Below are 24,726 nucleotides of genomic sequence, written 5' to 3' on the forward strand. Positions count from 1 at the left end.
ACGTTTTGTCCCATACGGGAGCGCATACGGCAGGGGGGAGCTAAAAGCTTGCGCTCCCGTATGTCACCGTATGCGCTCCCGTATGTCATTCATTTCAATGAGCCGACCGGAGTGAAACGTTCGGTCCGGTCGGCTCATTTTTGCGCCGTATGCGCTTTTACAACCGGACCTAAAACTGTGGTCAACCACGGTTTTAGGTCCGGTTGTAAAAGCGAATACGGCGCAAAAATGAGCCGACCGGACCAAACGTTTCACTCCGGTCGGCTCATTGAAATGAATGACATACGAGAGCGCATACGGTGACATACGGGAGCGCGAGCTTTTAGCTCCCCCCTGCCGTATGCGCTCCCGTATGGGACAAAACGTAGTGTGAACCCAGCCTTACAGAAACCTATAGGGGGAGATTTATCAAAATCTGTGCGTAGAGGAAAAGTGGTGGAGTTGGCCATAGCAACCAATCAGATTGCTCCTTTCATTTTTAAAAAGGCCTCTGAAAAATAAAAGAAGCGATCTGCTATTGCAACTGCCCCACTCTTGCGCTACACAGGTTTTGATAAATCTGCCTCATTGTGTGTTACTATTATAGACAGCTATATGTTCTTCAGCAAATTGTGCTTTAGAAGTTTCTAAGTGAAAGTGGACCAGACCGAGATTTATCAAAATCTGTGTAGAGGGAAAAGTTGATTAATTGTCCATAGCAACCAATCAGATTGCTTTCATTTTTAAAAAGGCCTCTCAAAACTATAGGCGATCTGATTGGTTGCTGTGGGCAACTGATAAACTTTTCCTCTGCAATGGTTTTGATAAATCTCCTCGTTTGTTTTCTTAGACCGCTTTGGAAGGCACTAAACACTGCATTCCAGGAGCACCCCAAATGACCTGCCATTTTAGAGATACTCTGACACGGAGGGTTGGCCATCACAACTTAGTCTTCTTTCACACTGCCGTGCGCCTCGTCAAGAACGGCTGTTAAACTCTCTTTTTCTTTTTTTTTAGTTTGACGGCTGGCGTTTCGACGGGGCGCAACGAGAAATGATGCAAGCAGTATTTTTTTTTCCAGTTATTCTCCCCGGCGGCCCCGATGGCCAACACACTGCCGTGTTACAACGGTAGTGTGAAAGGGGCCTAACTCAGGTAGTACAGGGTCCCTACTCTTTTGTATAGGAAATAAATCATCATACTGCACCGAGGTTTGTTCAGCTCAAGTACGTGTGTCCCTCTATAGATTGGGAAACTACAACTTCCAGCATGTCCAGCTGCAAGTGATTGTTGCAAATCTGTGCATGCTAGTAGTAAGGGCCCATGTACATTGCACAAATTCAGTGAGGAGTTTCCTTGGTGAGTTTCATCAGCAGATTCATGCTGCCCGAAATCGGGGTTAAATGTACATGACATTTTCAATCGGCATTCCAGGCAGTATTCTGCCAATATAATGAACACGTTCATTATTTTGGTGCAATCTGGATCTGCTACAGAAGTTCATCTAAGGAATGTTCGTAGTGTGAGCACTAAGCGGCAACACATTTTATATGGTAAAATCTTCTTCCTTATCATGCCATTCCTGCCGGCAGCGATGACGAGGATATACAGTTTGAAAGGTGTCCCCTGCTGGCCAGAAGCAGTCCCCTGGGCGGGAGCCATCCTCTTCTAGTTCTGCTGCTCTCGTTGTAATCACACACCCTAAGCATTATTGACAGCGGCCATTAACGCTCCCTGAGCAGATGGAGCGGAGCGAAGGTGCGGGCCGCACCAGGTCTGCCAATCACACTGAAAGGGCTTTATTACAGTTGGCGCATACAGGACTAGAAGAGAGGGTCTCCTGCCCAGAAGACTACTTTTGGGCAGCAGGTGACACCTTTCAATCTTCATAGCTTCACCATCGCTGCTATAGGAATGTCTCCTGAGCATGGTAAAGATTTACCATATATAACACATTGCCACGTGTTATATATGGTAAATTCTAATGGCAGGTTTACTTAATGCCACCTTTACTTGGCCGTCATGGTTTGCAAATGCCACTTTATCCGATATACGGGATACCACCTATGGAGAACCTAAGCTGGGTTCCCCTTTTTATGAACCCATTGCAGCTGCATGAGCTGCCTGTATCCTATGTATGACCTTGTTTCTGTATATCACACAGACTATAGACTAACAAATGGTCTATAGCAGCATTAGTGAGCTATCAGTTTCGATACTGTATAATTTGACATACAGTTGCCATTTTTACAACACCCTCTGCAGTGTGTGACAAATATATATGGCTACAGATAGCAGAATTATCTAAAAAAAAAAAAATATTATTATTTCAAAAAAAATTTCATGTCTAATTTTACTACTGTAAACCAAATACTCCAGCACTAGAACTGTAAAAAGCCAGAGTATGCTGTGACTTGTAGTCCTACAACAATCTTCCAGTGAAAGATTAACATCCTAGCTTTTAGTCTTTTTTTTTCTTTTCTTATTTCACAGGAAACATTAAATGCGGAATAAAAAAAAAGATTTTTCTCATGAAAACAGCGATTTGTTGGAAAATCTGCGGAAGATCACACACATTCCGTTAGCATGAAACACTGGGGGTTACTTCCACACCCTTTAGTGGATCCACAGTGTCACCCAGTGGTAAGAGTCGTCATGACACTTCCATATAACTTGCAATGACTCGAAGGGGCTGAACCAAACTTGGTTAGAAAAAAAAATCTGCAGGGATAGAAGGAGTTTGGGTGTAGGAAGGGAACGTTTTCTGTCCTGAGAAGAAGGTCCCATCTCAAGCATCAGCTTCTCCCTCACTGCAGAGAATGCTCAGGTCCCACCGGCAGCTAACCGTATAGAAAACATTAGCTTTGTTACTTTCCTTAAGGTAAGACTTCTAAAGCTTTATGTAAAATGTGGGGTTTTGCTATGGCACAAGGATACAAGGGATCAGCCCCATACTGTAACACTGAAGGGGCTTGCTTTGGCATGCTTATAGTTAATAGAATCAGGTATATATATATGTATCAAAAGCTGTCTCGGATAAAAATTCCAGATTTTGGACGATCTAAGACAGAAATTTACACACGGGGAAATTTATTCCCATTGTATTCATATAAAACCCACCTATTACCTATAACAAAGTTCTTTCTAACCAACATAGTTTACAGAATTGCTGCAGTGTCTTGAAAAAAAAGTCTAATCATTTTATGATCTGATGGATTTGATTATAACAACTATCATTGATCCTGGAAAAAATGTGGAAGAAAAAGAAATAAAATGTTTTTATTATTATTATTATTGTACAGGCAGTAACAGGCAGTAATAGGAAGAGTATAAGCTTAGAAATCTAGCTTGTACTGTATATACCGTAATCTTTGATCTAATACAGATCAGACATCCACATACTATATAATTACTGAGTTACTATCTTAGTATAAAGTGTATAAAGTCCCTTCAATCTTTCAAACATTCTTTATAAGAGGGTCAGTTCTCAAGCATCCTATATATATCTGACTGACAGCACTAACCAGTTGTAGATCAGCACAATAGTGCTTCAATGCTTCTGTGTGATACTATAAATCATTTTTTATCCCCCAAAAAGGTGAATATTATCAGTAATCTATCACTCCAAATATTGTCAAATCTGTAAATTGTGTCTGTCCAGCTGTTTTTTGGAAGTGTAGTCCCAGAAGAGTTGACAAGCCTAAGTTTGGGCTACGACATGGGCAACAAGTGGTCTTAAAGCTGTCAAAACTTGGTATCCATTTGCAAACCATGTAGCAAATAAGATACAACAACGACAATAAACATTTATGCTGTATATGTATGTATTGCTTGTATGTTTGCATATATGTTTCTTTGGGTTTATATATTTATTTGCAACATAGTGTGAATAATGTACTTTGTCAGTAACAGTAAGTGCAACCATTTATAGCATACCAGATCAAAAGGATGACCAACCAGAGATCACAATGGGTGGGACTAATGTTTCCCAATTCCTGATTGAGTGTTATTATGGCCCCTGTAGAAAACACTGTAGTATGTATTGTAGAACTAATAATGTAAGTCCATTTAGATTGACTTTCATTAAATTATCTATTGACTGAACTAAAATTTGCAGAAAAGGCCTGCACTTTCTTCCAGGTGACTTCTTTATAAGAAAGTTAGTAGCGCAAAACTGTATCAGGAAATGATATCATACTATAGAAAAGACAGTGTTTCCACCTGTTAAGACATTTTGTATTGTTCCACTTTATCTTGATTTATATACCCTATTATCTTGTGTAAGTAGAGTAAACTGCATGTAGATTTCATTTGCCCCCTAACAAAGTTGTAATTTTATGTTTTGGACTTTCTAATATGCTTTGCAACTATTATATGTAAGGAAATGCATTTAATGTATGAATGCTACAGTATGTTAATGGATGCTACTAAATGTTGTCATAGCATAATAGATTATGGATATTTGGATGGGATCAGAAAGTTATTAGTGTGGTTGAAACCACATGGAGTGAATGGGGAGTCTGTGTAACTCAGCTAAGAGACTGTAGACCCCATCCAAACTCAAGCGATAGAGGGCAGTGCCTTGCCTTACACTTACTGTATGTAACCAAATGCATTCAATGTATGTATGGTACAGTATGTAAATGGTTGCTACTAAATACTGCTATAGCACAATAGGTTATAAATATTTGTATGTGAGCAGAAAGTTAGTGTGGTTGAAATCACATGGAGTGCATGGGTAGACTGTGTGACATAAGAGTTAGGAGACTGTAGGCCTCATCCAACTGAAGTGGTAAAGGGCAGCATCTTGCAAAAAAAAAATAGTGACAGCGGAAGGACAGAGTCTTAGATACATCTGGTTCTGATGCCAAATCAGAGCATGCCAGGGAAGTCACTGTAGTACAGTTACTACAGGAAAGAATGCCACAGCGTGACTTCTTGGAGAATGGCTCTAGACAGTGCCAAAGGAGACTGCCAGCACTAAGTGGCCTAATTGTCTTCAGAAAGAAAGACATCTCTTTGCTAGGCCTAATTACTGAAACCCAATTAAGGGATTAAAGATGGCCATACACATGAGATTGTTAATTGTTGATTGCCAGAGGGTTGATTTTGGCAGGATCGATAGGCCATCTAATGTGTATGGGACCTCCTGACTACTCATGATTAGGGAGAGAACAGTTGGGCAGGGGAATTTTAACATGTCCTGTCCCTTTGTTCTTAGAAAGATAAGCCACTGGTCAGAGTTGTCTGAAAACATCTTACTACCCTCTACCCATTCAGAGTGCATGCTCATTTGGTAACACCAACTTTTCATTTGCATGGAGATAAGAATAAGGAAGGAATCAGAGAGCTAAGAGTACACAGTGGTGCTCAACCAACAAAAATATAGTGGAAAACAATACAATATTGTAGATGAGAAAAGTAGCAGTACTCATCAATAAGTAAAATTATCTAATTTTTTAAAATAATTCTTTCAATGAGCTCATAGTAGAGAAGTGTGGATCAGCCAAAGCTGGACAGAGGAACAGACAAACGCAAAAGTCATAGCTGTCTTTGTTCAGTCAGCTTTGGCTGATTTCATGTTCGGGTGAGTGCCACTACTTTTCTCTTCTACGCTATTGGATTGTATAGTAATGCTTGGTGGAGTGCCTCATGTATTGCCAGATGGGGTGTGCTGTGGTAGTGGGTATCCTCCTATTGACACATATTGGTTTGGGCAGAAGCTGTCAGCCTTCTTGGGCAGGAGCTCAATTTAGACTTCAAAAAAGACTATAAAGTATTGTACATCTGGTCTGCCAATATGGAGACTGTGTCCACTAACTATGAGAAAAAATGCAATGGACAACTTTTTGTTACCTCTGTGACCGCCAAGTGTCTATAACTCTCTGTAAGAGATGCAACAAAAAGAGAAGTTGTTTGTGTGTGAGAGTTGTGTTGGTAACATTCATCAGAAGGAAAGCAGTATCCCACTACTAGGCCCGTCAGATATACAGCACCTATGCAGACATGGTGATTGTTGGTGATTGGTTTCCGTCATTACAAAGTATTTACACTACTTCATGATTGGCGCATTGGTGGTGGGGTAGTTGTGTGCAGATTTCAGCATTAGGACCCCTGTTGATTCAGAGAACACATGGAAAGCCCTGCCAAGTCTACCTGTAATATAGCTCCATTCAAGTGAATGAGGTGTGTTGCAGTCTCCTGCACAGACAAAAGAGGTATTGTATGAAAAAAAAAACTATTATGGATCTGCCGCATATAATTTTCACCATGATCGATTTAATTAGGTGCCAGCGGTCAGATCCCCACCAATCAGGAAGTGATGTCATATCCTAGAATCTAAAACCCATTTAAAGAAGCAGTTCTAGGAAGTATTCCTAGAACATCTATGGAAACCATTTTATGTGCACTTTCCCAACCATGGTCTTTCTTGAATGAAATCAATACAGTATTTGAAAAGCACCAATCTCAATATAGGGCATGTCTAAAACTCAGTATAAAGATATATTGCTATGTCCTATTTACAATTCTATGTTATGTCTGTACCTTTCTTTACAGAGTAGCCATGGCCCAGCTACAACTGTTATGTTTGCTGCTCTGTGTTGCCTTTGGTTCTATATCAGCGCAGAGTGATGACCCAAAGACATGTGAAGGTAACCTGCTAATCTACAATCTACAATGTTATCCAGCTATCCCTCAGTACTACTGCAACAAGTGTGATGTGGTACAAATGGACATGTATTTGCCATAGAAACAGGCAAGCATACAACAGGCTGTGATGTTGGGATAACCCCCTTTACCATAGGTATCATCTAAAGGTCGATCTCTGATTAGTCTTCTGCTATTGAGAAATTCCAGATTATTGTTCTGTTCCATGTAAGAATTTTATGGTCTAACGTATACTAAATTAAAAGAATGTTATTTTATTATTTATATTATAGATGTTCCTTCCTATATATTACCCATGCCACACAATTTTGAAACTTGGAATGCTGTTCTATTCAATATATGTCCAGAATGTGTCCTGTCCTTTTTTTTAAAGGAGCAGCTTTTTGAGTTCTAGAATATGGTCTGAGGACACATTTGCCTATATAATCTTCATGTGGTAGCAAGTAACAATCTATGATAAGTTTGGGAAATCTTTTCAATTCTTATGAATTCATTTTCAGAATAGATTAGGTTTCTTCTACAAACTTTTTATTGGTAGTGTGGGATTATGTTGAATCAAGAGAAACATTGATAACATACTGCATGGATCTTCTCCCGATCCTGTACATTGACATTTGCTGTGGACATCTCTTGTAGATAAGTCCAAATGTCCGATAAATGTGTACTTCATCATTGACACATCTGAGAGTATAATCCTTCAGACCGCTCCCATCCAAAGCTTGCTGGATCACATGAAGAAATTCATTCCTGCTTTCCTGGCAAAGCTAGAAAATGAGGCATACCTGGATCAGGTGTATCTGAACTGGCAATATGGAGGTCTACACTATTCAGATGAGGTCCAGATCTACAGCCCACTCACCAGTGACAAGAATGAATACATTTCCAAACTACGAGGTGTCCAATATATTGGACGAGGTACCTTTACAGATTGTGCCATCTCAAACATGACCGCTCAGATCAAGGCACAGGTGCAGACCCAAACCAGCCAGGGGGGACGTGAACCTGTAAATTTTGCTGTCGTGATCACTGATGGTCATGTGACTGGTAATCCATGTGGAGGAGTGAAGACTCAGGCAGACAGAGCACAGCTTGCTGGTATCAAACTTTTCTCAGTAGCTGCAAGTCGTGATGTTTATGAATCTGGCCTACGAGAGATTGCTAACATGCCTCATGAGCTCTTCAGGAATGCTTACACAGTGACCAACCCTGATGACCAAACCGAGATTGATCAGAGAACCATTGATAAAATCATTCAAGTTATGGTAAGTGGTTTGAAAAAAAAATGTTATGTTCAATTATAAAATATATATTTTAATACTGGTAAATTTCTGATCATTCTACTTTTGGGCACATTCATGTTGTGCCTGGATGAATTCTAATGGCAAGTATAGAATAGCACACAGCCCAAAAAAGAACGCCAACTACAATACAACACTAAATTGCTTTATAGTTGGTGCAGGATAAATAATCTTTGCTGGTAGTTGGATAAAAGAAGGTTTTTTGTAGTTGACATATCCTATGTGTCGCTATCTAATGTTTCAAAAGCTATGGGCACTTTTCTACAGTCTTCATTAAAATTTTTCAACAATTTAGCTTTTACTCAGGGAAAGATAAGATTGATAAATCAAACAGAATTTTTGTTATCTCAATGTTAAAGATACTGTAGCAGGAAGGGGGTGAGATACACAGCAGCTCAAAGAGTGAGCAGGGAGGAGAGAATTCTCAGAGGATAGCTCACACGGACTGGTGAAAGAGAAGAGATCACACAAAAGACAGCTTGTAAATTTGAATTATATAGGGAAATGTACAAGTATAGAGAGAAAATAGAGCTCACAAAGCAAACTGTAGTGGCTATAGAAGAGAAATTAAGCAAAGGCCTATGGAGATAATGTTAAACACTATAATAACTAAAAAGCAAAGGTGTCCATAGTATTTAAATGCAATAAATTGTTGTAAATAGGCTAAAGATCTTGCTGGTTATAATATAATACCATCTGAAACCCAGCTTATTTACTCATAGACAATATGTTAATCAGGCTACTTTTTAAGGAATCAAAAAAGTAATGTCTTTTAAAATCACAGCCCATTCAGAACAGTAGACTAATTAACAAGATAGCCTACACATGAATGGTTTTGAGGTAGAAAGAGAATAATAGAATGTATGACCAACTTTACATAAACTGACACTTGATGGTGATTGAAGCTTTGATTTATTAAGAATGCATCACCTGAGTGTAATAAAGCCAGCTTCATGGATTCCAGTATATAACTATAGCAGTGCCGGCCCTATTTGATCTTCTTAGTTTGGATTAGAATATTTTAATATCTTAATTTCTAAGAAATGTTGGAGAAATGCCTGATTATTAATTTGGAGAGGATGTCCATCCAAGACTGTTGCAAGACTGCTGAGATGACATTACCTCTTTCTTAACAAATGTATTACCCCTCCCCCCCCCTTACTTAACTAATAATAAATAAAAGAAATAACAACTATTAAATCTTTGTGTGGGTGAGGGTCGGCCACAGCTTTATTTATAAATAACAAAAAACTGTAAAACAAGGCACAATTGGCTTCTTGTCAACTCTGGGAGGTGCTGCCACACCTGCCGGTGTACAGGTCTACCCCGCTTTCCACCTTCTTACCGCCAGCTGTGACTTACAAAACAACACAAAACAACAGGGAGGGAGGGACAAAACTCCAGGTCAAGGGCAGATTTAGGAGGGGGGGGGGGGCACCTTGAGCATATAAGCCTGGAAAACAACAAAACCTTGTAATTGGGTGATCTCCAAATCCCCACCCCCATGAGAGATGCCACCTAGTTGCTTGGCAGAATAACAGGTGAGGGAGGGGATCAGCCCATAACAGCAGGGGTTTATTAACTCCTAAACTGCTCCAAAGTCAGGGGGCAAGCTAGTTATGCACAGCTTGTCCACCAGCTTGTTTTCAGTCTACTAAGAGATTATTCCATCATGGATAGTTTGGACATAGAGAGAGAAGAGCCTTAACGCCACTCACCCTTCCTTTGATTTATCTCTCAATAAAGCATTGGGGCTCTAATCTCCTTTCCCTATAAACTTATTTCACAACATTATCTGCCATCTGCAATGCTTTATTGTCTGACTTCATTTCATAATGTAAGCAGGAATGTTAGTGTAGCAAGTGGTATGGTGAATAGCATAAGGAGACATGTGCTGTATAAAATGGTAATGTTATTAATTTTTTGTGTGCTGCTTTTTAGCCTTCACCGTGTTGCAGAACATTGCATGTGTGTTTATGATGACTGATTGAAAATAGCATTATTTTAATAAAAAGGAGACCCCTACAGATGTTGTCGTGACTCTAGGAAATGTCAAAAGTGTTTTGATTGTTTTTTTAATGACATTTTAGCTGCTAGGTTATTTTCAAGACAAGTGCCAACTACTAATGGGCTGGTGGCCTCGCAAGTAGGGCCTCTTTATACTGCAAGTAATAGGAGTTATGTTAACATACAAAAAAAAAAGACCACCATGACTCTCACAAGAGCCACAGATGGATACTTAGATTGATGGTGGCAGCACATACACTGTTTCTCTTTAATGTAACTACTGGGAGAAATAAAGGAAGGAAAAACCTTAAACATGGGGCCACTAGGGATTTGGAAAGAAGTGACAGATAAACCTGGATCAGGTCTGTCTGCTACCACGTGAGATGGGTGTGATGCCCCCATGGGAATTTACATTTATACAATGGTAGCATGTACAATACCAAAAATGATTAGCTTTTTTTTAATGTCATTATCTACAATAAAAATAGTGATGCAGATAGGAAGAGATTTTCACACTATATTATCAGTCACTGGTTTCCTGGCATCTTTTCAATATTGTAAATGTGATTTTATGGCTATAAAACTTTATATAAATCTTATTATGGTCATGCATAGATTATGTTTGTTTATGGCTATTACATTTAACCTATATATCTGTTAATATGGTAACATTAATGAGACTAATTACATTTTTCTGTTTGTCTTTGCAGAAACATGAGGCTTATGGAGAGGTATGTGCTTTCTTGTTTTTTTGCCATTTTGTTGTTTTTTTATTAGATTAGAATTCTCATTGGATATGAGACAGGTCCTGAGTTAAATCATGTTAAACAGAACCTGTCATATTGAACATGTAGTCCAATCTGTAGGTATTATGGTATAGAGCAGAAGAAGAGAACTGAACAGACTGATATATAGGAGAAATTGTCATTCATTCACGTATATCATTGCTCATTCTGGGCTGAGTAGTCTGGTAGGCCTTCTTACTCAGTGACTAAAAAGTTATTTGTGCATAAGGGTACATGTAAAGAGAGCTGTGTGTCACGGATAGGACCACCCACATGACTACTATGCCCAGAATGAGCAGAGATTAACATGAATACGTGACAAGTTATCGCTAAGCTTTTTCCATAACTATATATCAATCTGCTCAGTTCCTCCTGCTCTATAACATAATGCCTGCAGATTAGACAGCATTTTTATGTGACAAGTTCCCTTTAAATACCTTTTCAGCTAATATTTATAGAAGCCATGTTCATTTAAATTAAATAGTCAAATCTTTACAACTCTATCCATGAGGTAACTATGAGTTTTCATAATTTCAGAATCATACCAACTAATGCACATGAGTTTGTTTTCCTTCCCAAAAAAGTTATACGATGTGTCAAAGGGGTATGATGTGCCAAAGTGTCTGGACATGTCAGTGTATACAAGATATAAGCAACTATGGTGAGCAGCGCATCCCACACGCCAGCGGATGATCATGCCAGATTAATGCGGAGACATGCGCCTCTGTCACGATTCGGCTGGCAGGAGGTGGATCCTCTGTGCCAGAGAGGGATTGGCGTGGACCGTGCTAGTGGACCGGTTCTAAGTTACTACTGGTATTCACCAGAGCCCGCCGCAAAGCGGGATGGTCTTGCAGCGGCGGTAGTAACCAGGTCGTATCCACTAGCAACGGCTCAACCTCTCTGACTGCTGAAGATAGGCGCGGTACAAGGGAGTAGACAAGAGCAAGGTCGGACGTAGCAGAAGGTCGGGGCAGGCAGCAAGGATCGTAGTCAGGGGCAACGGCAGGAGGTCTGGAACACAGGCTAGGAACACACAAGGAAACGCTTTCACTGGCACAATGGCAACAAGATCCGGCGAGGGAGTGCAGGGGAAGTGAGGTATACATAGGGAGTGCACAGGTGAACACACTAATTAGAACAACTGCGCCAATCAGTGGCGCAGTGGCCCTTTAAATCGCAGAGACCCGGCGCGCGCGCGCCCTAGGGAGCAGGGCCGCGCGCGCCGGGACAGGACCGACGGAGAGCGAGTCAGGTACGGGAGCCGGGGTGCGCATCGCGAGCGGGCGCCACCCGCATCGCAAATCGCATCCCGGCTGGAGGCGGTATCGCAGCGCACCCGGTCAGTGGATCTGACCGGGGCGCTGCAGTAGCGAGGATGTGGCGAGCGCTCCGGGGAGGAGCGGGGACCCGGAGCGCTCGGCGTAACAGTACCCCCCCTTGGGTCTCCCCCTCTTCTTGGAGCCTGAGAACCTGAGGACCAGACTTTTGTCTAGGATGTTGTCCTCAGGTTCCCAGGATCTCTCTTCAGGACCACAGCCCTCCCAATCGACCAAAAAAATTTTTTTCCCTCTGACCGTCTTGGAGGCCAGTATCTCCTTTACGGAGAAGATGTCAGAGGAACCGGAAACAGGAGTGGGAGAAACAAGTTTGGGAGAGAAACGGTTGATGATGAGTGGTTTAAGAAGAGAGACATGAAAGGCATTAGGAATACGAAGAGAAGGAGGAAGAAGAAGTTTGTAAGAGACAGGATTAATTTGGCACAAGATTTTGAAAGGACCAAGATAGCGTGGTCCCAGTTTGTAGCTGGGGACACGGAAGCGGACATATTTAGCGGAGAGCCATACCTTGTCTCCGGGAGAAAAAATGGGGGGAGCTCTTCTTTTCTTATCGGCAAACTTTTTCATGCGAGATGAAGCCTGTAAAAGAGAATTTTGGGTCTCTTTCCATATGGTGGAAAGATCACGAGTCACTTCATCCACAGCGGGCAAACCAGAGGGCAAGGGAGTAGGGAGGGGGGGAAGAGGGTGACGGCCGTACACCACGAAAAATGGGGATTTAGAAGAAGATTCAGAGACTCTGAAGTTGTACGAGAATTCGGCCCATGGTAGAAGATCTGCCCAGTCATCCTGGCGGGAGGAAACAAAATGCCGTAAATAGTCACCCAGGACCTGGTTAATTCTTTCTACTTGCCCATTGGATTGAGGATGATAAGCAGAAGAGAAGTTTAATTTAATCTTGAGTTGTTTACAGAGAGCCCTCCAGAATTTTGACACGAATTGGACGCCTCTATCCGAGACGATCTGCGTGGGCAAACCGTGAAGACGAAAAATGTGTACAAAAAATTGTTTTGCCAACTGAGGCGCTGAAGGAAGACCAGGAAGAGGAATAAAATGTGCCATCTTGGAAAATCGATCAACGACCACCCAAACAACAGTGTTGCCACGGGATGGGGGTAAGTCTGTAATAAAGTCCATACCAATCAGAGACCAAGGCTGTTCGGGGACAGGCAGAGGATGAAGGAGACCAGCAGGCTTCTGGCGAGGAGTCTTATCCCGGGCACAGACAGTACAGGCCCGCACAAAATCAACAACATCCGTCTCCAGAGTCGGCCACCAATAGAAGCGAGAGATGAGTTGCAAAGACTTTTTGATGCCCGCATGGCCAGCGAGGTGGGAGGAGTGACCCCATTTGAGAATCCCGAGACGTTGGCGTGGAGAAACGAAGGTCTTCCCTGGAGGAGTTTGCCTGATGGAGGCTGGAGAAGTGGAGATCAGACAGTCAGGAGGAATGATGTGTTGCGGAGAGACCTCTACTTCCGAAGCATCCGAGGAACGAGAGAGAGCATCGGCCCTAATGTTCTTGTCGGCAGGGCGAAAATGAATTTCAAAGTTAAAACGGGCAAAGAACAAAGACCACCTGGCCTGGCGAGGATTCAGCCGTTGGGCAGACTGGATAGGAGAGATTCTTGTGGTCGGTGTAAATGATAACTGGAAATTTTGATCCCTCCAGCAGATGCCTCCATTCCTCAAGTGCCAATTTAATGGCCAGTAGTTCTCAATCCCCGATGGAGTAGTTCCTCTCCGCCGGAGAGAAGGTCCTAGAAAAAAAACCACAAGTAACAGCATGCCCGGAAGAATTTTTTTGTAGAAGGACCGCTCCAGCTCCCACTGAGGAGGCATCAACCTCCAATAGGAAGGGTTTAGATGGGTCAGGTCTGGAGAGCACGGGAGCAGAAGAAAAGGCAGACTTGAGCCGTTTAAATGCGTCTTCCGCTTGAGGAGACCAGGACTTAGGATTGGCATTCTTCTTGGTTAAAGCCACGATAGGAGCCACAATAGTGGAAAAATGAGGAATAAATTGTCTGTAATAATTGGCGAACCCCAAAAAACGTTGGATAGCACGGAGTCCGGAGGGGCGTGGCCAATCTAAGACGGCAGAGAGTTTATCTGGGTCCATTTGTAGTCCCTGGCCAGAAACCAAGTATCCTAGGAAAGGAAGAGATTGACATTCAAACAGACATTTCTCCATTTTGGCATAAAGTTGATTGTCTCGAAGTCTCTGAAGAACCATGCGGACATGCTGGCGGTGTTCCTCTAAGTTGGCAGAAAAAATCAGAATATCGTCCAGATACACAACAACACAGGAATATAAGAGATCACGAAAAATTTCATTAACAAAGTCTTGGAAGACGGCAGGGGCGTTGCACAGGCCAAAGGGCATGACCAGATACTCAAAGTGTCCATCTCTAGTGTTAAATGCAGTTTTCCATTCGTCCCCCTCCCTGATGCGGATGAGATTATAAGCACCTCTTAAGTCCAGTTTGGTAAAGATGTGGGCACCTTGAAGGCGATCAAAGAGTTCTGAGATAAGAGGTAGGGGGTAGCGGTTCTTTACCGTGATTTTATTAAGTCCGCGGTAATCAATGCAAGGACGTAGGGAGCCATCTTTTTTGGACACAAAGAAAAATCCAGCTCCGGCAGGAGAGGAGGATTTGCGGATAAACCCCTTTTTTAAATTTTCCTGGATGTATTCAGACATAGCAAGAGTCTCTGGGGCGGACAGAGGATAAATTCTGCCCCGGGGTGGAGTAGTGCCCGGGAGGAGGTCAATAGGACAGTCATAAGGCCTGTGAGGAGGTAAAGTCTCAGCTTGTTTTTTGCAAAATACGTCAGCATAGTCCATATAAGCCTTAGGGAGACCGGTTACAGGGGGAACCACAGGGTCACGGCAGGGAGTACTGGGAACCGGTTTAAGACAGTCCTTGAAACAAGAAGTACCCCAGCTCTTGATATCTCCTGTGGACCAATCAAGGGTTGGGGAATGGCGTTGAAGCCACGGTAGTCCAAGGAGAATTTCGGAAGTGCAATTGGAGAGGACCAAAAACTCAATTTTTTCGTGATGAGGTCCGATGCACATTAGGAGGGGCTCCGTGCGGTAACGTACGGTACAGTCCAATCTTTCATTGTTAACACAATTGATGTAGAGGGGTCTGGCGAGACTGGTCACCGGGATGTTGAACCTGTTGATGAGAGAGGCCAAAATAAAATTTCCTGCAGATCCGGAATCCAAGAAGGCCATGGTAGAGAAGGAGAAGGTAGAGGCAGATATCCGCACAGGCACAGTAAGGCGTGGAGAAGCAGAGTTGACATCAAGAACTGTCTCACCTTTGTGCGGAGTCAGCGTACGTCTTTCCAGGCGGGGAGGACGGATAGGACAATCCTTCAGGAAGTGTTCGGTACCGGCACAGTACAGGCAAAGATTCTCCATGCGGCGTCGTGTCCTCTCTTGAGGTGTCAAGCGAGACCGGTCAACTTGCATAGCCTCCACGGCGGAAGGCACAGGAACGGATTGCAGAGGACCAGAGGAGAGAGGAGCCGGGGAGAAAAAACGCCTCGTGCGAACAAAGTCCATATCCTGGCGGAGCTCCTGACGCCTTTCGGAAAAACGCATGTCAATGCGAGTGGCTAGATGAATGAGTTCATGCAGGTTAGCAGGAATTTCTCGTGCGGCCAGAGCATCTTTAATGTTGCTGGATAGGCCTTTTTTAAAGGTCGCGCAGAGGGCCTCATTATTCCAGGATAATTCGGAAGCAAGAGTACGGAATTGTATGGCGTACTCGCCAACGGAAGAATTACCCTGGACCAGGTTCAGCAGGGCAGTCTCAGCAGAAGAGGCTCGGGCAGGTTCCTCAAAGACACTTCGAATTTCCGAGAAGAAGGAGTGTACAGAGGCAGTGACGGGGTCATTGCGGTCCCAGAGCGGTGTGGCCCATGACAGAGCTTTCCCAGACAGAAGGCTGACTACGAAAGCCACCTTAGACCTTTCAGTAGGAAACTGGTCCGACATCATCTCCAAGTGCAGGGAACATTGTGAAAGAAAGCCACGGCAAAACTTAGAGTCCCCATCAAATTTATCCGGCAAGGATAGTCGTAGGCCGGAAGCGGCCACTCGCTGCGGAGGAGGTGCAGGAGCAGGCGGAGGAGATGATTGTTGAAGCTGTGGTAGTAGCTGCTGTAGCATCACGGTCAGTTGAGACAGCTGGTGGCCTTGTTGCGCTATCTGTTGCGACTGCTGGGCGACCACCGTGGTGAGGTCGGCGACAACTGGCAGTGGAACTTCAGCGGGATCCATGGCCGGATCTAGTGTCACGATTCGGCTGGCAGGAGGTGGATCCTCTGTGCCAGAGAGGGATTGCCGTGGACCGTGCTAGTGGACCGGTTCTAAGTTACTACTGGTATTCACCAGAGCCCGCCGCAAAGCGGGATGGTCTTGCAGCGGCGGTAGTAACCAGGTCGTATCCACTAGCAACGGCTCAACCTCTCTGACTGCTGAAGATAGGCGCGGTACAAGGGAGTAGACAAGAGCAAGGTCGGACGTAGCAGAAGGTCGGGGCAGGCAGCAAGGATCGTAGTCAGGGGCAACGGCAGGAGGTCTGGAACACAGGCTAGGAACACACAAGGAAACGCTTTCACTGGCACAATGGCAACAAGATCCGGCGAGGGAGTGCAGGGGAAGTGAGGTATACATAGGGAGTGCACAGGTGAACACACTAATTAGAACAACTGCGCCAATCAGTGGCGCAGTGGCCCTTTAAATCGCAGAGACCCGGCGCGCGCGCGCCCTAGGGAGCGGGGCCGCGCGCGCCGGGACAGGACCGACGGAGAGCGAGTCAGGTACGGGAGCCGGGGTGCGCATCGCGAGCGGACGCCACCCGCATCGCGAATCGCATCCCGGCTGGAGGCAGTATCGCAGCGCACCCGGTCAGTGGATCTGACCGGGGCGCTGCAGTAGCGAGGATGTGGCGAGCGCTCCGGGGAGGAGCGGGGACCCGGAGCGCTCGGCGTAACAGCCTCTACATAAATCCTGCGTGATCGCGCTTGGGTGTACGCCTGGAGCTACCTGTGCTCACTGAAATCTACACCATAGTGTTAACTGTTTAGTATTAACTTTATACTGTGTTTCTTTCTACATATTAATGTTTGACTTCTTGCAGTGTTACAGACTGAGCTGTCTGCAGATTAAGGGACCTCCTGGTCTGCCTGGTCAGAGAGGACAGAAGGTAAGTGAACATTGCTTAATTTTGTTATACTGTACACATAGATATATTTATACCCGATACTTTGAACTCTGTGTACACATATACTATACCCAATATGTGCTCTTGACACCCCAACATCCATCTAACTCACCATTCAGCCGTCACATCCTTAGCACTGGCTATATTTTCCTATTACAGTATTGAAGTTACATTTAAAGGGGTACTCCACTGGAAAACATTTTTTTTTTAAATCAACTGGTGCCAGAAAGTTAAACAGATTTGTAAATTACTTTTATTAAAAACAGTACTTATCAGCTGCTGTATGATCAACAGGAAGCTCTTTTCTTTTTGAATTTCCTTTCTGTCTGACCACAGTACTCGCTGCTGACACCTCTGTCCATATCAGGAACTGTCCAGAGCATGAGAGGTTTTTATGGGGACTTGCTCCTACTCTGGACAGTTCCTAAAATGGACAGAGGTGTCAGCAGAGAGCACTGTGATCAGGCAGAAAGGAAATTCAAAAAGAAAAGTAATTCCTGTGGAGCATACAGCAGCTGATAAGTACTGTCCAGAAGTAATTTAAAAATCTGTTTAACTTTCTGGCACCAGTTGATTTAAGAAATATATTTGTTTTTTTCAGTGGAGTACCCCTTTTCAGTAATGTAATATAATACTGTACATAATAGAGCCCTACATCGAGATTGGGATCTAGCGGGTCCCAATAAAAAAATTGTAATAAGGTTACAGAACACACAGCAACAGAACACACAGCAGGTCCTGCAGAATCCTGTGCAGTCCCACAAACCTCTGAAATGCCACAGGGGGCTGATGAAATGGCACAAAGGGCTAATGAAGGAGGTAATGAAATGGCACGGGAGTTATGAAATGACAAGGGGGTACTATTTCTAAAAGTTGTGACAACATTTTTGTGGGAGGGGGCGGGACTGGACACACATGTTGCGGCAGCGGGTGGGGGTGGAACACACACCTTGCAGGAACGGGCAGTAATGGCCAGAAATCCAGCGTGAGCGGGCGGGAGTGGGATTAAAAAAAAAAAACAGTCCTGCGCAGGGAGCTAGTGCATAGTAATTTTGCATGAGGAACTTTGCCCAATGTAAGAATTGATTATATAAAGTAATCAAAGCTACACTCTAGAATTAAATAATAACTGATCTGAACTGATAACAACAAAAATAACATAAATACATATAGTTAATAAAGTCAATGCAACCATTTACATTTAACTATATGGAAGATGGTGGAGAATTGATCCTCTCTGACTGAAAAATGTCTCTATGTAATTTAATTTTTTGCTGTATTTCAGGGTGCTAAAGGTAACACTGGAGAACCTGGAGGTGCTGGCCTAAAAGGTCGACAGGTAGGCAATATCGATTTATCTATCATTTTTGCTGTTTATTATTTATTGTTTGAAGAGCTTACATTCCTATGTTTTACTTTTAGGGAGATCCTGGAATTGAGGGACCAATTGGATACCCTGGTCCTAAGGTATGGTGTAATTTTTAGATGTACTTATAGCTATTACAGAGTTTTTAGTAATGTAATTCAAGTGATGCTCATGTAACCTCTTCTTTTCTTGTGTTTTAGGGTGTTCCTGGTGCTAAAGGTGAAAAGGTAACTACCTAATATACAGAAGTTGTATTCAAATAGCATCAATATTTGTTCTCAACTTAACATGTTGCCTTTATTTTCTAGGGAGATTTTGGTGCAGATGGAAGAAGGGTAAGCTGGATTTCTAGTATTTTTATATATATATATATATATATATATATATATATATATATATATATATATACACATATATATATATATATATATATATATATTTTTTTTTTTTTTTTTTAACATGGAGTGGACTGTAAAATAACCACTGTATCTCTATTTATAACAGGGTATACCCGGACTTCATGGAAGAAATGGTACAGATGGGCAGAAGGTAAGGAGATAAAACTATATTAAATTAATACATGAATAGCTAAACTGTATGAATTATTTGGTTACATACAGGTTTTGAAGAGCTTAGGCTTTTAGAATGTATAAGTTCCTGACTTTTAAAGTCAAGGTTATACATGTCACATTAAAAAGTTTCCCTACTCACGACATTTATAAAGCACAGATATTTCTATTTAAAGGGGTACTCCAGCGCTTAGACATCTTATCCCCTATCCAAAGGATAGGGGATAACATGCCTGATCGCAGGGGTCCCGCCGCTGGGGACCCCAGTGATCTTGCACGCCGCACCCTGTTTATAATCAGTCCCCGGAGTGTGTTCGCTCCGGGTCTGATTACTGTCAACAGCTGTCACACCCCCTCCCATAGGCTTGTATTGAGGGGGGCGGAGCGTGATGTCACACGGGGCGGAGCCTTGACATCACAACGCTCCGGCCCTGTGATCGACAGTAATCAGACCCGGAGCGAACACGGATAGGGAATAAGATGGTTTTGAGCCAGAGTACCCCTTTAAAGCTATATTTTTCTAGTATAAAATGCAGGTTGAAAGCAACTTTTTTACAGTCAACATACCGTACTAGAACTATGAACACATTTGAGTAAATACCATTGGTTTCTGGCCCTATTGATGATGTTTCATGTTTAACTCACCTTGTTACAGTTAAGGCTGCTTTCACACTATAAAATTAATCCGTTAAAAGATCCGTTATAAACGTCCGTTAGAAAAGTCTTAATAACAGATGTTAAATGTCCGTTACAAAATCCCATTCAAGTCTACGGGATTTTTGATTATCCGTTATGATCCGTAATAGTCCTTCATGAATAACGGCCGTTAGTTGTGACGGAAGAATTAACTGAACATGCACTAATTTTTTTTCCGTCACAAGAAACGGATAAATTAACGGACGTTATTTTTAACATTGAAGTCTATTGCCGACAGATGTTAGTAAATACACCCGTTAATGCCCGTTATTATAACGGACGTTATTTGTACTGAGCATGCTCAGAAGAGGTGACATCAGCAGACTCCTGCAGTGCTGAGGGACTACGACTACTCCCATCATGGAACAGACTTGTTTCCATGATGGGAGTAGTAATGCCCTAGCTGCAGCAGTCTGCAGACAGCTGGGGAGGCTACATTATTGTTTGTACTACTACCACCATCATGGAACAGAGTCTGTTCCATGATGGGGGTTGTAGTACAGGGGCTGAGGGATTGATCGCACCGGGTTTCACTTCTGAGACCCGATGCGATCTGAAGTTATTAAGCAGGGGAGCGGGCGGCAAGCTCCGCAACCCTGCGATTTTAACTTTCATTTTTGAATCCCCCGCGGGGAGCCCTGAATGGCCGGTACTGAGGAGCCAATCAGGGCTCAAAGCGGAAGATTTAAAAAGGAACATTGTGACTAGCAGAGGACCGTATCTATATTAAAAGCACTGTGGGGGGCAAGATATATAGCGCTGCAGGGGGGGCAGACATATAGCCTATATATCTAGCCCCCCAGCAGCGCATTAGATATGACCCCTGCCGGCACATTAATAAATATATACCCCGCGCCGGCGCATTAAATATATACCCCCTGCCGGAGCATTAAATATATACCCCCCGCTGGCGCATTAAATATATACCCCCAACCAGCGCATTAAATATATACCCCCCGCTTGCGCATTAAATATATACCCCCTGTTACGCCGAGCGCTCCGGGTCCCCGCTCCTCCCCGGAGCGCTCGCTACACTTCCCTCACTGCAGCGCCCCGGTCGGTTCCACGGACCCGGGGCGCTGCGTTACTACCTCCGGCCGGGATGCGATTCGCGATGCGGGTAGCGCCCGCTCGCGATGCGCACCCCGGCTCCCGTACCTTACTCGCTCCCCGTCAGTTCTGTCCCGGCGCGCGCGGCCCCGCTCCCTAGGGCGCGCGCGCGCCGGGTCTTTGCGATTTAAAGGGCCACTGCACCGCTGATTGGTGCAGTGGTTCCAATTAGTGTTTACACCTGTGCACTTCCCTATATCACCTCACTTCCCCTTCACTCCCTCGCCGGATCTTGTTGCCCTAGTGCCAGTGAAAGCGTTCCTTGTGTGTTCCTTGCCTGTGATTCCAGACCTTCTGCCGTTGCCCCTGACTACGATCCTTGCTGCCTGCCCCGACCTTCTGCTACGTCCGACCTTGCTTCTGTCTACTCCCTTGTACCGCGCCTATCTTCAGCAGCCAGAGAGGTTGAGCCGTTGCTAGGGGATACGACCTGGTCACTACCGCCGCAGCAAGACCATCCCGCTTTGCGGCGGGCTCTGGTGAAAACCAGTAGTGACTTAGAACCGATCCTCTAGCACGGTCCACGCCAATCCCTCTCTGGCACAGAGGATCCACTACCTGCCAGCCGGCATCGTGACAGTAGATCCGGCCATGGATCCCGCTGAAGTTCCTCTGCCAGTTGTCGCTGACCTCACCACGGTGGTCGCCCAGCAGTCACAACAGATTGCGCAACAAGGCCAACAGCTGTCTCAACTGACTGTTATGCTACAACAGTTACTACCACCGCTCCAGCAATCATCTCCTCCGCCAGCTCCTGTACCTCCTCCGCAGCGAGTGGCCGCTTCTGGAATACGACTATCCTTGCCGGATAAATTTGATGGGGACTCTAAGTTTTGCCGTGGCTTTCTTTCCCAATGTTCATTACACTTGGAGATGATGTCGGACCAGTTCCCCACTGAAAGGTCTAAGGTGGCTTTCGTAGTCAGCCTGCTGTCTGGAAAAGCCCTGGCTTGGGCCACACCGCTCTGGGACCGCAATGACCCCGTCACTGCCTCTGTACACTCCTTCTTCTCGGAAATTCGAAGTGTCTTTGAGGAACCTGCCCGAGCCTCTTCTGCTGAGACTGCCCTGTTGAACCTGGTCCAGGGTAATTCTTCCGTTGGCGAGTATGCCGTACAGTTCCGTACCCTTGCTTCAGAATTATCCTGGAATAATGAGGCACTCTGCGCGACCTTTAAAAAAGGCCTATCCAGCAACATTAAAGATGTTCTGGCCGCACGAGAAATCCCTGCTAACCTACATGAACTCATCCATCTTGCCACTCGCATTGACATGCGTTTTTCCGAACGGCGTCAGGAGCTCCGCCAGGATATGGACTCTGTTCGCACGAGGCGTTTCTTCTCCCCGGCTCCTCTCTCCTCTGGTCCCCTGCAATCTGTTCCTGTGCCTCCCGCCGTGGAGGCTATGCAGGTCGACCGGTCTCGCCTGACACCCCAAGAGAGGACACGACGCCGCATGGAGAATCTCTGCCTGTACTGTGCTAGTACCGAACACTTCCTGAAGGATTGTCCTATCCGTCCTCCCCGCCTGGAAAGACGTCCGCTGACTCCGCACAAAGGTGAGACAGTCCTTGATGTCTACTCTGCTTCTCCACGTCTTACTGTGCCTGTGCGGATGTCTGCCTCTGCCTTCTCCTTCTCTGCTGTGGCCTTCCTGGACTCTGGATCTGCAGGAAATTTCATCTTAGCCTCTCTAGTCAACAGGTTCAACATCCCGGTGACCAGTCTCGCCAGACCCCTCTACATCAATTGTGTAAACAATGAAAGATTGGACTGTACTATACGTTTCCGCACGGAGCCCCTTCTAATGTGCATCGGATCTCATCACGAGAGGATTGAACTGTTGGTCCTCCCCAATTGCACTTCTGAAATCCTTCTTGGACTTCCCTGGCTTCAACTCCATTCCCCAATCCTGGATTGGTCCACTGGGGAGATCAAGAGTTGGGGGCCCTCTTGTTCCAAGGACTGCTTAAAACCGGTTCCCAGTAAACCTTGCCGTGTCCCTGTGCTTCCTCATGTAACCGGTCTCCCTAAGGCCTATATGGACTTTGCGGACGTTTTTTGCAAAAAACAAGCTGAGACTCTACCTCCTCACAGGCCTTATGATTGTCCCATTGACCTCCTCCCGGGCACTACTCCACCCCGGGGCAGAATCTATCCTCTGTCCGTCCCAGAGACTCTTGCCATGTCTGAATACGTCCAAGAAAATTTAAAAAAGGGCTTTATCCGTAAATCCTCCTCTCCTGCCGGAGCCGGATTTTTCTTTGTGTCCAAAAAAGATGGCTCTCTACGTCCTTGCATTGACTACCGCGGTCTTAATAAAATCACGGTTAAGAACCGCTACCCCCTACCCCTCATCTCTGAACTCTTTGATCGTCTCCAAGGTGCCCATATTTTTACCAAACTGGACTTAAGAGGTGCTTATAATCTCATCCGCATCAGAGAGGGGGATGAATGGAAAACGGCATTTAACACCAGAGATGGACACTTTGAGTATCTGGTCATGCCCTTTGGTCTATGCAACGCCCCTGCCGTCTTCCAAGACTTTGTTAATGAAATTTTTCGTGATCTACTATACTCCTGTGTTGTTGTATATCTGGACGATATCCTGATTTTTTCTGCCAATCTTGAAGAACACCGCCAGCATGTCCGTATGGTTCTTCAGAGACTTCGTGATAATCAACTCTATGCCAAAATAGAGAAATGTCTGTTTGAATGCCAATCTCTTCCTTTTCTAGGATACTTGGTCTCTGGCCAGGGACTACAAATGGACCCAGATAAACTCTCTGCCGTCTTAGATTGGCCACGCCCCTCCGGACTCCGTGCCATCCAACGTTTTTTGGGGTTCGCCAATTATTACAGGCAATTTATTCCACATTTTTCTACCATTGTGGCTCCTATTGTGGCTTTAACAAAAAAAAATGCCGATCCCAAGTCTTGGCCTCCTCAAGCGGAAGACGCCTTTAAACGACTCAAGTCTGCCTTTTCTTCGGCTCCCGTGCTCTCCAGACCTGACCCATCTAAACCCTTCCTATTGGAGGTTGATGCCTCCTCAGTGGGAGCTGGAGCTATCCTTCTACAAAAAAACTCTTCCGGGCATGCTGTCACTTGTGGTTTTTTTTCCAGGACCTTCTCTCCGGCGGAGAGGAACTACTCCATCGGGGATCGAGAGCTTCTAGCCATTAAATTAGCACTTGAGGAATGGAGGCATCTGCTGGAGGGATCAAGATTTCCAGTTATTATTTACACCGATCACAAGAACCTCTCCTACCTCCAGTCTGCCCAACGGCTGAATCCTCGTCAGGCCAGGTGGTCTCTGTTCTTTGCCCGATTTAATTTTGAAATTCACTTTCGGCCTGCTGATAAAAACATTAGGGCCGATGCTCTCTCTCGTTCCTCAGATGCCTCTGAAATTGAACTCTCTCCTCAACACATCATTCCTCCTGACTGCCTGATTTCCACTTCTCCAGCCTCCATCAGGCAAACTCCTCCAGGAAAGACCTTTGTTTCTCCACGCCAACGCCTTGGGATCCTCAAATGGGGTCACTCCTCCCATCTCGCAGGTCATGCGGGCATCAAGAAATCTGTGCAACTCATCTCTCGCTTCTATTGGTGGCCGACTCTAGAGACTGATGTGGTGGACTTTGTGCGAGCCTGCACTATCTGTG

At 44.6% G+C, this 24,726-nt stretch overlaps 1 protein-coding gene across 2 annotated transcripts in view; it reads left to right on the forward strand.

The window, feature by feature from the left end:
• Window positions 1-2,687: 2,687 nt before the first annotated feature.
• COL6A2 (collagen type VI alpha 2 chain) overlaps window positions 2,688-24,726 on the forward strand; it is a 57,394-nt gene continuing 35,355 nt past the window's right edge. The window contains exons 1-10 of one of the 2 annotated variants that reach the window (XM_056536523.1): window positions 2,688-2,860; window positions 6,538-6,632; window positions 7,285-7,910; window positions 10,664-10,684; window positions 17,235-17,300; window positions 18,604-18,657; window positions 18,741-18,785; window positions 18,885-18,911; window positions 18,993-19,019; window positions 19,189-19,233. In XM_056536523.1, coding sequence (XP_056392498.1) covers window positions 6,545-6,632; window positions 7,285-7,910; window positions 10,664-10,684; window positions 17,235-17,300; window positions 18,604-18,657; window positions 18,741-18,785; window positions 18,885-18,911; window positions 18,993-19,019; window positions 19,189-19,233 — 999 coding nt within the window. In that variant the 5' untranslated portion in view covers window positions 2,688-2,860; window positions 6,538-6,544. The remainder of the gene's footprint in view (window positions 2,861-6,537; window positions 6,633-7,284; window positions 7,911-10,663; window positions 10,685-17,234; window positions 17,301-18,603; window positions 18,658-18,740; window positions 18,786-18,884; window positions 18,912-18,992; window positions 19,020-19,188; window positions 19,234-24,726) is intronic. The other variant, XM_056536522.1, reaches the window with a different exon arrangement.

This window comes from Hyla sarda, chromosome 8 (assembly GCF_029499605.1).
Source record: "Hyla sarda isolate aHylSar1 chromosome 8, aHylSar1.hap1, whole genome shotgun sequence".
NCBI lineage: Eukaryota > Metazoa > Chordata > Amphibia > Anura > Hylidae > Hyla > Hyla sarda.